We start from the raw sequence: 13,073 nt of genomic DNA on the forward strand, positions 1-13,073 counted from the left end.
TTTATGCCCTTAGAGAGGTCAATGCTCAGTGACAGGCAATCACATGCTATAGGAAGGGAGAGAAAGAGGAAGAGGAGAAGGAAGGAAGGCAGGGGGAGGAGAAGGAGTGGGGGAAGGACACTCACTCTTGCAGAGACGGGTCTGAATCATCGGCATTTGCTGTCCCCAGGTCGGAGTCGTAGGACATGGGCTCCTCGGAACGGTCTGGACTCTTGGAGCCATTCTCTTGGAGTAGGCAGCTATCAGAGTTTAGGCTGCAAGACAGCTGGGATGAACTGGCGGTGTCCAGGCTGAGGGAGGAGGCCGTGAGCTTCCGGTTCCGTCGGATCTTATGGCCTGAGTGCTGGACTTCGATGTCCTCCGAGCCTGAGGAATGGGAAATTGAATCCAGAGACTCTTTCCGCTGTAGTTCTGTCCCAGAGGTGGTGAGGGGGTCGAGCTCAGAGAGCGGGCAAAGCCCAGAGAGAGCCAGTGGGGTAAGCGTCCACTCGTTTAAGATGGCGGACTTGTAGGAGAGCTCGAAGGATAAGGACGTCAGTCCCTGCAGGAAGCTGAGGAGGAACTCGCCCTCCTCGGCGTCTCGAAGCAGGGCTGTGGGCTGATAGTACTCGCACAGGCGGGCGGGCTCCTGGAGGAGCAGCTTCAGGTAGCACTCCATCAGGCCGTCATTGAGGGCCAGCCTCAGCCAGGCCCGGCAGCGGCCCACGTCCGTGCTGACAAAGATCAGGTGCTCCAATTCCGAGACGATGTGTCTGGGGGTGGAGAGGACAGGCTTGTTTCAAGAAATGATTTCAGATTACGGAGGATTGTTTTATCCACTGGTGAGCAGGAGCCAGTAATAACGACTGCAAGTATATATAGGCTTGGGAAAAAATCTCAGATAGCAGTGTTCTACAGGGAATTGAGAAATATTTAGCTACAACTCCCCACTTTTTCGAGGTTACTGTCATGCAGGATAATTGCCATTTTTGTTACAACTCCCCAGGCGCCCTTGACATCACCTGCTCATCCGGCATACATCTGATGAGCCCCTAAGTGCCAGGTCTTTGGAGCCGTGAAGATACAGGATACAGACACGGTCCTGCCCTCAGTCCAGGTTACTACCTTTCAAGGGCACACGGAGGTGAACCCTGTTGTCAGTAGAGCTGGGGTGGGGGGAAGGCAATCACTTCCAGGTTGCAGTAAGAACAATGCCTTAGGCAAGGCATTGAGGGATTAGGCATAGGGATTAGGGATAGGCAAGGCATTGAGCTGGGCCTTGAGGGATTTCAAGCGGCAAAGATGGAAGGGAACCTTAGGCACCAAGGACTGACAGAAAAAAGGCACCAAGGGTAGGGAAGCAGCAGCTGTGTAACAGGAGTGGTGAGCACTCCCGTTACAGCACGGGGAGGAGGAGGAGCGGCTGACTGGGTTGCAAAGTCAGGTGATGCAGGGTCTCGAGCATCCAACCGGTGAGGCAAAGTGGGGCAAGGGTCCCCACACCTGGCTGTGCGTCAGAATCACCTGGGAACGTGGTCAGGATACAGATTCTGGGGCCCCAACGAAGTGAATGGGACTCCAGGCTAGCACTGGGGAGCCTGAGAGTTTTTACACCGGGAAATGACTCGACCGCAGTCGCGCAGACTTCTGGGTGGGCTGCTCGGGATAAGATCAGGTACCAAACTCAGTTCCCGAACCCTTGGTCTGATGTACATGCCCTTCCTCTGACCATCACAGTGCCCTGAGCACGTCTCGCCCATAGGAGTGCGTGCTCCACAGGGCTCAGGGAATGAGCTCGGGTTAGCTTAAGCTCAATAAATGTTGACCAGCTGCCTGACCTAAGGACAGACAGAATGAGATAAGGGGGACAATTAGAAAGCCACTGCCACCTGGCAGTGAGGTAAGACCCTGAGATAGGGCGGTGGCAGTCAGCATGAAAAGGAAGATACAGACCGACAAGGCACCTTCAGGCTGAAGGTGGCATTTAATAGCCCTGAGAGGCAACGTGCCAGCAGCTGCTTGCTCCAAAGCCCAGGCAGTTAGGGCCAGGGCCGCAGAGGCAAACGTCCCAGGGTGGATATTCAGATGATCTGGATTCCACTGCTTTAAAAAATGCCACAGCCTGTTAGGATATAATACTTAGCATAGAGATGTTCAAACATTCCAAGGCAGGGTCAGCAAACCTCTTCTGTTAAGGGCCACTTAGTAAAGATTTTAGGCTTTGCAGGCCACACATTCTCTGTTCCAACTACCTGACTTTGCCACGGGGTGGCAAAAAAGCGGCTCCTGCTAAAGGCGACCGACCAGCCAGGGCCCTGAGCAGCCCCAGGCCATTGCCTGTCGCTGAGGGGCTCTTGAGGCTTGGTCTAACAATAACCCCTATCTCACCCATCTCCATTCTAGAACACAGAGCATCTCTGCTGCTTTCCCATAGAGCTGTAGAGGGAGAGCCCAGGGTCACCCACACTGAAGCTCCTCCCCAAAGCAAAGCCTCCCCTGCTGATCTCACTTGTGGGTGACAGCTTTCAGGAGGGGCCAGAAGACAGGCTGAGGCAGAGGCTTCTGGTGGGCGCTCTTCTTCCTTTTCCCTCCGGCCTCGGCTCGGATGTGCTTGGCATGCAGGCCGTGGATAAATACGGCCTCCAGGGCACTGCACATGGTGTTGGCATCTCCGTCTTCGCTAGTGACCACTGTGTCCGAGGACACGTACTGCTTCTGCAACGCCTTCACAGATCCCACTAGCTTCTTCTTGATGACCTAGTCAGTGTCAGACATAACACAGGCCTTTAGAAGATCCTGCGGTGACCCCTGGAAGGGAAGTGCTTATCACCAAACACACGCACACCCACACACGTCTCACGTCTACCTGTGGGTGTGTATACAGCAAAACTAGCACAAGCTAATCATAGAAAACAAAGATGGGCGCCTGGGTGGCTCAGTCGGTCGAGCGTCCGACTTCGGCTCAGGTCGTGATCTCACGGTTCATGGGTTCGAGCCCCACGTCGGGCTCTGGGCTGCCAGCTCAGAGCCTGGAGCCTGCTTTGGATTCTGTGTCTCCCTCTCTCTCTGCCCCTCCCCCACTTGCACACGCACACGTGCGCTCTCTCTCCTTCTCTCAAAAATAAATAAACGTTGGAAAAAAATTTTAAAAAAAGAAAGAAAGAAAACAGAGACAAAGCATAGAGGAGAAAAGGAAAATTGCGTACGTATACCACCCAGAGATAGTTATTTTTTTGCAAAGATATTTGTATGTTTTTCTTTTGTTTTGCTTTTTAAACCGAACTTCAGTGATTTGATAGCCATAGAAATCTTGTGTTTAAATACCGGCTCCATCATAGTTACAGGTGTGGGAGCCTGGGTGATCCATCTAGGGCAGGGGTGAAGCTTTCCACCTTGTTTAGGGGTCTACGATTCCATGAAGAGGCTACAAGTGCCACTTTAGAACCATAAAAACACCAAGAAAACAGGAGCATGGTCCACATTAAGAAAGATCCTAGGGGCACCTGGGTGGCTCAGTCAGTTAAGTATCTGACGCTTGATTTCAGCTCAGGTCGTGATCTCACGACCTGATTTTTGAGTTTGAGCTCCGTATCTGGCTCTGTGCTGACAGTGTGGAGCCTGCTTGAGATTCATTCTCTCTCTCTCTCTCTCTCTCTCTCTCTCTCTCTGCCCTTCCTCTGCTCATGCTCACTCTCCCTTTCAAAATAAATAAAATAAACGTTATTTATTTAAAAATATCTTTTTAATGTTTATTTTTGAGAGAGAGAGAGAGAGAGAGAGAGAGACAAAGTATGAGGGGGGGAGGGGCAGAGATGGAGGAAGACACAGAATCCGAAGCAGGCTCCAGGCTCTGAGCTGTCAGCACAGAGCCTGATGCAGGGCTCGAACCCACGAGCCGTGAGATCATGACCTGAGCCGAAATAGGACGCTTAACTGACTGAGCCACCCAGGCGCCCCTAAAATAAATAAATAAACTTTAAAAAGAAAGAAAGAAAAAAGGAAAGATCCTTGACCTGGCAGTCAGAGGCAGATGTTAGTCTCAGCTCTGTTGGTCAACAGCTGGGTCACTGCAGACATTTCACTTAACCTCACTGAGCTTAATTTCCTCATCTGTTAAACGGAACAAATACTTCCTGACCTACAGCACAGGAGTTGGGGGGTGGGGGGATTACTCTGAGGGCAGGACTTGCTTTTTTTTTTTCATTCTTGCATCCTCAACAGTGGCCTGGTTCCTGACACACGTAAGTATTCCGTTAAGGTCTGTTACATAAATCAATTATAAAATACATATATGCAAAATCCTTTGGAAAGACAAAGACAGTTCTGTCATAATATAAGCATGTCGGGGCGCCTGGGTGGCGCAGTCGGTTAAGCGTCCGACTTCAGCCAGGTCACGATCTCACGGTCCGTGAGTTCGAGCCCCGCGTCAGGCTCTGGGCTGATGGCTCAGAGCCTGGAGCCTGTTTCCGATTCTGTGTCTCCCTCTCTCTCTGCCCCTCCCCCGTTCATGCTCTGTCTCCCAAAAATAAATAAACGTTGAAAAAAAAAAAAAATAATAATATAAGCATGTCAAAATTACCTATGTGTTTTGGAAAAGGATTGGGAGGGAATACAGAAAACCTGGTTTGAACTGTTAGCTGATAGGATTATGGATAAATATTTTACTGTTTTATTCTTATCTTACCCCAAACAGTTCATGTTAATGTTCTTAGAAAAGTCAAATGTTCTTTTTTTCTTTAAAAAAATTTGTTTTTTTTTAATGTTTATGTATTTTTGAGTCAGAGAGAGAGGGAGACACAGAACCCGAAGCAGGCTCCAGGCTCTGAGCTGTCAGCACAGAGCCCGACGCGGGGCTCGAACTCATGGACCGTGAGATCATGACCTGAGCCGAAGTCGGACGCTCAACCGACTGCGCCACCCAGGCGCCCCTGTTCTTTTTTTCTTTATAACAGCTTTAATGAGACACAATTTACACTGCATAAAATTCACTCATTTAAACTATACAGTTCAGTGATTTTTGCTATATTCACAGAATGGTGAAACGACAGCCACTACCTAATTTTAGGACATTTTCATTGTCTCAAAAAGGAATACTGTGCCCATGAGCAGTCACTCCTCTCTAGTCCCCTCTCCCTCAACCCCTAGCAACTACTAATCTACTTTCTGTCTTTATGGATTTGCCAATTCTGGACATTTTGTGTAAATGAAGTCATACAGTATGCAGTCTTTTGATGTTAGACATCTTTTCATATGACTTAGGGTCATATACTTCTTTTATTGTTTGCTTATTTGACTTGAGAGAGAGAGAGAGGCAAAGAGAGAGGGGGACAGAGGATTCAAAGTGGGCTAGGGAGTGACAGCAGCAAACTCCCAAATCGTGAGATCATGACCCGAGCCAAATGGACGCTCAACCGTCTGAGCCACCTAGGCCACCCTAATGCCTTCTTTTCTTTTTTCTTTTTTTTTTTAATGTTTATTTATTTTTGAGAGACAGAGAGAGACAGCATGAGAGGGAGAGGGCAGAGAGAGAGAGGGAGACCCAAAATATGAAGCAGCCTCCAGGCACTGAGCTGGCAGCACAGAGCCCGATGCGGGGCTCCATCCCATGAGCCGTGAGATCATGACCTGAGCCGAAGTCGGATGCTCAACCGACTGAGCCACCCAGCTGCCCCTTCTTTTAATGTTTACTTATTTTTGAGAGAGAGAGAGAGAATGTGCATACGTGTATGTGCCTGTGGGGAGGGGGCAGAGACAGAGCGGACCGAGGATCCAAAGTAGGCTCTGCTCTGACAGCAGAGCGCCCAATGCAGGGCTTGACCTCACAAACTGTAAGACCATGAGCCGCTTACGATCATGACGCTTAACCGTGTGAGCCACCCAGGCGCCCCATATGTATGACTTCCTTTGAGAAATCCTTGGTCTTCAGGCAGCCCGTATTAAAATCCGTCGTTTTTTATCAATTCCCATTCCATCACCAATAAGATGTTCTAGAAAGGGCAGGATCTCCTCAGAGCCTGCTTCTGCTATAACTCTTTCTCAACCCGAGGCCTCGCTTTCCAGACAGTACTCATTCATTTCAAAGTGAGGAAAACAAATGACATGGCTGTCCCGTGCCCCCTTCCCCACCCTTGAGCCTCTCCGACTGCCTACCGGGATGGCAGCCCGGGGGTCCAGTCCATTCTCCACCACCGAGAGCATTTCCGCTCACACTGCAGCTCCCTCGGAGAATCACATGACACCTGCAGAGACAGACGGCGGCGGCCAGATGAGCAGGTTCCAGCTCACCACCCGCAGCCAATTCTCCCCCTCCCCCAGCAGGCAGCGGGTCAGCCCATCTTCCTCAAACTGCAATGCAAAGGCCTCTGAATTCAAAAGTAAAAGCCAAGAGTGGATTTTAAGGAAGGAAACAAGGGAAGAGAAGAAATCTGAGGGCTCGGATCTCAGGAGGTGGGGAATCCTATGTGCCATGGGTGGGTCCACCCTAATCAGGGCATGGAAAGGCCTCTGTATGCCACACCAAACGCTGGCACAAAAAACCAGGGAATGAAGGGCTGATTTGGATACAGAACTAAGGGTGCGAGGGGGATGCTGCCGCTGGAGGTGCCAAGAGCCCACATGGACCAGGAAGCAGGGGCTCACAATTCACATTCGGAGCCTCTGACTCCTGTGCCAGCCCGATGTCTGCCAGCTCGGCAGGGACAAGCACAACCGAAGGAAGTTTCCAAAGGGAGGGCCTCTTGCTACATAGCTGCTTCCCCTCCAGGCACGAGGGTCCAGCTGGAGCAGCACAGGGACACGCCTAAGGGAAACAACACGGGTTCGAATCTCGATTTGCCACTAACCACTTCGGCATGCTAGGTGGGGCACCACGGCAGACGTCTCAAATGGAGGTTATGAATGTGGAAAACGCCCAGCACAGGGCCTGACGGTACTAAGGATAAATGGTGTCTATTACCCTGGTTGGATGTGGCCAAGCCTTATAGGCAAAGGCCACTGTCTGAATGAGTCCGCTCAACTACCTGAAGTCAGTACACAGGTAAATCCGTCAGGGCACTGGCTCCCCCCACCCCCCGGGGGTGGCTTAGGTGGGGGGCGGGGGGGGCTCAACCTGAGCCTCGGGGGCGCTGTTGGCTCGCCTGGACCGCCCCGGCCACTTGGACGGACCAGGATTGGGCAGGCACATTCCCATCTAAACAGATCTCTAGTGACCACACTGCCGAGCATGGAGGGACACCAAAAAATAGGTCATCGCTGTCTCTGTTCTCAAAAACCGATGGCCCAAAGAAGTTATCAAATGGAGGCATGCTGAAAGGATTTTGTACTGTTTACACACATTGCTTCATTCGTTCCTTGGAACCACCCTAGGCGAGCTCTTTTATTATCCAGATCTAACAGATATGAAATCAAAGCTGACCCAGGTCAAGGAACTTCCCAAGATCCCAGGGCTGATCAGTGGCGGGCTCTACCACCTTCGGCCAGGATGACATCCACCCTTCTGGAAGAGGCAGGTGTGAGCTAGGGCTAAGGGGTGGCTGGGGAGGGGGCAGGGGAGTCTTGGGAGGAGGGCTCTTCGGCTGGGGGCCCAGGTGGCGGGATGCAAGGGAGCATCGGGGTCGAGTCTGGCAGGAAAGGTTTACAGGCGAACAGCGAGGCATGGAGAACGGCAGGGTGGCCCTAAATGATGAAAGACGCTCTGATTCAAGCCCTGGCCTCTGGATCCGGCAGAGGGTGAACAGGACCCAGCGCCGACCTTCCTAAGTAAGGACATGCAAAGGGAGACAGGCGTGTGGAGGACGGCCCCCACGAAACCAGCTCTGGTCAGCGCACAACAGACTGACAGGAGGAACACTAGCCCCTGGCCACAGCCCATCAGACTGTCTCTCCCTCCACCACTTTCCCAGCTCCTACCCACTGGGAATCCTCAGGACCCTTTGCTGGAGACCAGCTCCATGCTCTGGCCACCAGGGCACCGGGAGAAGGGGACGTACTACAGAGTCGGTCCTGAAACCGTGCCTGATCCTAGAGGCTGGGTTTCTTCAAGGCTACCCTACGCAGCCCTGCAGGCCAAGTTCAGGCTCTCTGGCTTTGAGACCCTGGCATCCAATCCCCTTTGGCAATTCCGGAGGCCTGCCCTTCTAGACAGAGCCTCAAGCCCTAAATCTGCCCTTCCCTCAGCCGGCCTCAAGGCTTGGGCCTCAGCAATCTGAAGAAGAGGACCATTGAGGCCTCATCCGCTAATTAACTGAATATAATATTCACTGGAGGGAGGGAGGCTTATCATTAAGTGGGTGCTCTGGCCAAGTCAGGGTCTGCTGAAAAAACAAAGTAAACTGACACTGAGGTCAGAGCAGGGCCAGACAAGAGACAACTGTGACCTAAAACAGTGTCAGGAACGTCACAAAAGGACAACAGTGCAGAGAAACCTAGAAGAATGGCCACTTGACAATTCACAAAACAGAACTGAGACGTGGGGGTCAGGCCAAAGTTCCGGGCACATCTTTCTTTGCAGGAAGCCAAAGCTCCCTACATAGGCCTGTCGGTTCTAGAACGCCTCAGGAAGGCAGGCAATGGCTCAGAGGCAGGACCACGACCATCTACGATGTGAGATCTCTGGGCTCTGGGTCTCCTGACTGCTAGGTCAGCACTCCAGCAGGCTCCTTGGGTGGGCCAGACCCCCATCTACCATGCTATGGGACCGGTTTCACTTTCTATCCTCAGAACTGTCTTCACTGACACCAAGAAGCAAACGAAAGAGGGGTGGGTCTTCAGGAGACCCAGAATAAAGAGAGCAAGTAGAGAGTTCAAACATCCCTGATACAGTTGAGCAGAAAAGGTGAGTGCCGTGTGGTGTTAGGAAACTCCTAAGCCACCCTTCGTCTACCTCTGCCCCTCTGTATCGGTTCACTCTGGCACAGGATCTCGCTCTCTATCCTCATTTAATTCTTAAAACAATCCTGTGAGAGAAGGATGATTATCCCTCATTCACAGAAGAGAAAACTGCGGCTCAGTAGAAACACGCCTCAGGTGAGGGACACAATTTTCTCATTCCAAGCTCTGTGCCTTTCGCCAGTTCATCCTGTCCCAGGTCCTCGGTTCAAAGAGTTTCAGGCAAACTTATTATTCACAGACTCTTCAGAAGCTCCACCTTATCAAAGAAGGCCTAACACTGACAAGAAACAATCTTGCCCATCAGATCTGTGGCCCCACCTAGCTGACCACAGGTCCTTTCCATGGCAGCCAGGTTTCCGAGCTGTCCCTCCTCAAACGTTCCAACACACAGGAAGGAATCGTTGTGGCTGATTCTCTTCGTGATACTGCCTGGCCTTCTATAAACATCCAATTTCACTTCCTCCAGAGACTAAGGAAGAACGAAAAGAGGAGAAGGACTCAGATGAGACTTACATTAAAAGAAGAAATGGATAACCTGGCTTCACCACTTTCGAAACACTCCGTTCATCAGTAAACAGCAAGCTCTTCTGCTGAGAGACTTCCCCGCCATCCGCGACAGCCTCGTCTCTACGGCCTGACTCCGATCCTGCACCTGGCTATGCACGACAACAGGCCGGTGTTTAAGCCCTCCAGCTGCTGTACCAGGTGATGAGTCAGGGTTTTCAGCTGGAAACAAATGACAAAGTTATCTTCTGATTCAGAAAGACAGCTGATACTTCAGACATGTGAGTGCTGAGTAAACAGCACCTCCTTCTACCTGAAGAAAGTTGGATTTCTAGACAAGAGCCCTGTGGGGGGTGGGATGGGTGGGGGGGGGGGGGGGTAGGGCAACAAAGCAACTGAAGATCAGCCGGAGGGCAAGCAACTTCTAGCTCGTGATTCCCAGTCCAAAGGCTAGTGGGTGAGGCCAGAAATGTGAAGTCTAGGAACACTGGGTATCTTTCTTTCCTCCCTCCCTCCTTCCATCCAACAACACCCATCTCTCCCATATTCTTGTCCCAGATCCCTTAAGATTCTGGCAAGGACCAAACTCTGAGTGAATGAAAGCAGGACCTTTGCCTGACTCATTCACCATTGTATTTCTAATGCTTCAAACAGTGCACGGCACACAGTGGTGCTCAAAAAATACTTGCTGAATGAACAGATGAGTAAAATAAAAAGGCTCGGACCGTTGCAGACCGTAAGAGGTTGAGGTATACAACTTTTCAGCGGTGGGGTCACTGTGGAACTCCTTCCATTACCCCAAGCTGCCAACAGGCTGAAACCCTTCAGAGATCACACCTTAACGGAAGGGGATATTGAAGGTCAAAGGACATCCAATTCTCAAAGGCGTGAGACTATAAATGCAAGCAAAGACAATGGGTCTTCTTTGGGGTCCTTTACAATGGCTGTCAAATGGCCAATCCTTTGTGGAGTTTGGTCACCAGAACTTAGAGGGGAGGTGCACCCCCAAATCCCAGGAGATTATAAATGTTAACAATGGAGCCTGGGTGCCCTAAGAATGTCTAGCTACTCTGAGATAACTTGACTCTCTGTGTTCATGGGTAATCAAAATGGTCAAAACTCAATGATCCAGCACCTGCAAAAAGAGGAAGCAATTCAACAGCCTCCACGGAGGCCTCGGCGTCCCCAGGATCCACTCATCTCTACTCTTCACAACATGTAACGTCACCTCCGGCACATTCGGTAGCGGGACTAATCTACAACCAGTTCTGGCCAGGAGGAGCACTGGGTGAGGGTCCTTTCTAAGCGGCAGGGCAATACACATGGACATGATTCTGTGACCACAGCCAACCCCACACAGTGGAACCCCTTGAGTTTCTCCAGATCATCACCCAAAAGGAAGTGATAAGCTTCCACTGCCCCAGCTGAATGAGTAGCTATCCCTCACCTTCCAGGTATTTGGATGATACCTACCATTCCAGCAGCCAACGCGAGTAATGTAATATGGATGCCAGGAACACAATCCTTAAGGACAGCTACAGGGGACCTGACATCCAGGAAAAGCACTTGACCCACGGGAGAAGGATCTCTACTCCTCCACACTTACTTACCATCTGAGGCCCCGCATCAATTGAGGTGTTCGGCAAGTGCCTGGCTCTGAGAAAGCAGGTGGGGTTGGCAGGGGACTGCACTAGGTTCTCAGATCAAATGGGGACCACATCAAGGGAAGAATGGGCACAGAGTTGGGATGAAGAGTTGAAATGGGGATAGGAAGACGTCAGTCCAGCAAGATTGGGTAGGGGTGGTGGGAACTAGGGCAGCAAGAGTCGGGGGGTGGTTTAGCCAAGACTCAGGAATGAAGTGTCCTCAGGCTGGCTGGGGATGGAAAGAAAGTATGTGGTGGGCTTGGAAGTTAGGGGTTGAGTGGGTGAGGACAAGAAGATACATACAAGACTTGAGATAGGGCTGAGATCAGAGTTATCAAGAAGAGGGGGGTAAGCGCAATAGGGCATCTACTGTGGTGGTAGGTATTAAATGAGTGGGGGGAGGTGGGTGTTTTGGCTGAGCAGACCTTGGGGGGCTGAGCAGGGGGGCTGGGATAAGAAAGCTGAGCCTGAAAAGGGGTAAGCCAGAAAGACGGGGAGGGGGGAGGGGGGGTTCGAGGAGGTTTGCGTGGAGCACTGGGATCGCCAAAGGGGTTGAGGGGTGAGAATGAGATGCGTTAGAGGGAGGCGGAGGGAAGTGGCTGTCCTAGGGGTTGGAAGTGGGCTACCGTGGGGTCGAGTGTGGCTGCACTTACGCAAGACCAGTGGTGAAGGGGTGAGGGTAAGGGCTGGGCTCGGGTCACGGCTGAAGAAGAGGAAGGGGACGGGTCAGCACTGGCTGTTTGGGCTGAAGGCTCGGGTCCGAGTGGGGTAGGGTGCGGGGCTCAGGCGGGGAAGGGAAAAGGCTCTGAAGCAGGACAGTTTCAAAGCAACCAAGGGTTTGCGATCACGGACAGGGCTGGTGACCCATCGCCCGTTCTCGTCTCGGCCCCGCCGTCCCTTCTCACCCTCCTCGCCCTCTGACCCCTAACTCACCAGAGGGAGCGGGGAGGGGGCGCGGGGCACTGCTGGCCAAGGCAGCCCCTAAGCCTCGGACCAGGCGCTGCGGCCTCCGGGCCAGCGACAACAGGAAACGGCGCTCGCGGCGCCTGACGCCATCACGTTGGTTCGGCGTCCGGCCCCGCCCCCGGACCGCGGAGCCAATCGCAGGGCCGGCCGAGCCTCGGGGCGGGGCCAGCGCTCAGGAAAGCCCAAGTTACCAGCCCCAGAGCAGGTGAGTGATCTGGGAGGCTGGGCACTCTGCGACCCGAGATGCGAGATGCGCACGAAGAGGCGAGGCCACCAGGCTAGCCCACCAGTGTCGGGCGGAACGTGTCCTACTGCCCGCCCCCAGCAGTGTCTGCGTCTCACTAGATCCCGGCCTCCTTCTGGGTTCATGACCTTGCCTGGGCACAGCACTATCTACCATGGAGGCTGTCTGTTGGCCTCCTGCCCGGAAGGTTCCCACTTGTAAAATCGGACCAATAACGTCTACCCTAGTTTTGCCTCCCTGAGGGCATCAGTGCAGTAGGTGCTTCCCGCCTGGTGGTTCTCAGGAAAAGCATACAGGTTTTGATCACCGCTATCACCAAGGGAGCACCTTTAGGTACCCGTCAGCCCCCAGGCATGAAGCTTAAGGTTCTGGTTATTCTCATCTAGCCAGGAAGTTGTTTGTTTCCTTTACTTGGTAGAGTTGCTATTTCTCTTTCACATGGACTCAGAACAAAAGGTCAAGAGTGTGTGTTGGTGGGGGTGGGGAGAGATGTCTTGTGCTTTGGACACTTCATACCTGCAGGCTTAGGTCAAATGGGATCTTAGGGCCTGAGTGTGGGCTGAGTACTGGGGTGGAGAGGTACTGCTACCTGCAGGTCCAGGGGGACTTTGGGGGTGTCTACAGGGCTGGTCTGGGAACGGGACAGGTCTTGGAAGAAAGCTCCACTGATCTGGGCCAGGCTCTCCATCAGCCTTTCTGGGAAGGGGAGAAGAAGGGGTCCCAGTGCCTGTTTCCATTTATAAAACCAGCTGTTGGAGATGTGGCACCTGAGTGTGTGCGGGCTGCCTCTTCAATAATTCTCTCTCTAGGAGCGAGAACCACCTCTCCTCGATTTTAGACTAGAT

At 52.3% G+C, this 13,073-nt stretch overlaps 1 protein-coding gene across 5 annotated transcripts in view; it reads right to left on the reverse strand.

The window, feature by feature from the left end:
- The window catches only part of LOC125151382 (pleckstrin homology domain-containing family M member 1-like), a 56,261-nt gene extending 44,171 nt beyond the window's left edge, over window positions 1–12,090 (reverse strand). For all 5 annotated transcript variants that reach the window (XM_047832284.1, XM_047832281.1, XM_047832283.1 and 2 more), the window contains exons 1-5: window positions 11,952–12,090; window positions 9,382–9,594; window positions 6,130–6,218; window positions 2,489–2,736; window positions 126–752 (exon numbers count right to left, since the gene is read on the reverse strand). In XM_047832284.1, the coding sequence (XP_047688240.1) occupies window positions 126–752; window positions 2,489–2,736; window positions 6,130–6,177 (923 nt within the window). In that variant the 5' untranslated portion in view covers window positions 6,178–6,218; window positions 9,382–9,594; window positions 11,952–12,090. The remainder of the gene's footprint in view (window positions 1–125; window positions 753–2,488; window positions 2,737–6,129; window positions 6,219–9,381; window positions 9,595–11,951) is intronic.
- Window positions 12,091–13,073: the final 983 nt, after the last annotated feature.

The sequence above is a fragment of the Prionailurus viverrinus genome, chromosome E1 (genome assembly GCF_022837055.1).
Source record: "Prionailurus viverrinus isolate Anna chromosome E1, UM_Priviv_1.0, whole genome shotgun sequence".
NCBI classification, from domain to species: Eukaryota; Metazoa; Chordata; class Mammalia; order Carnivora; family Felidae; genus Prionailurus; species Prionailurus viverrinus.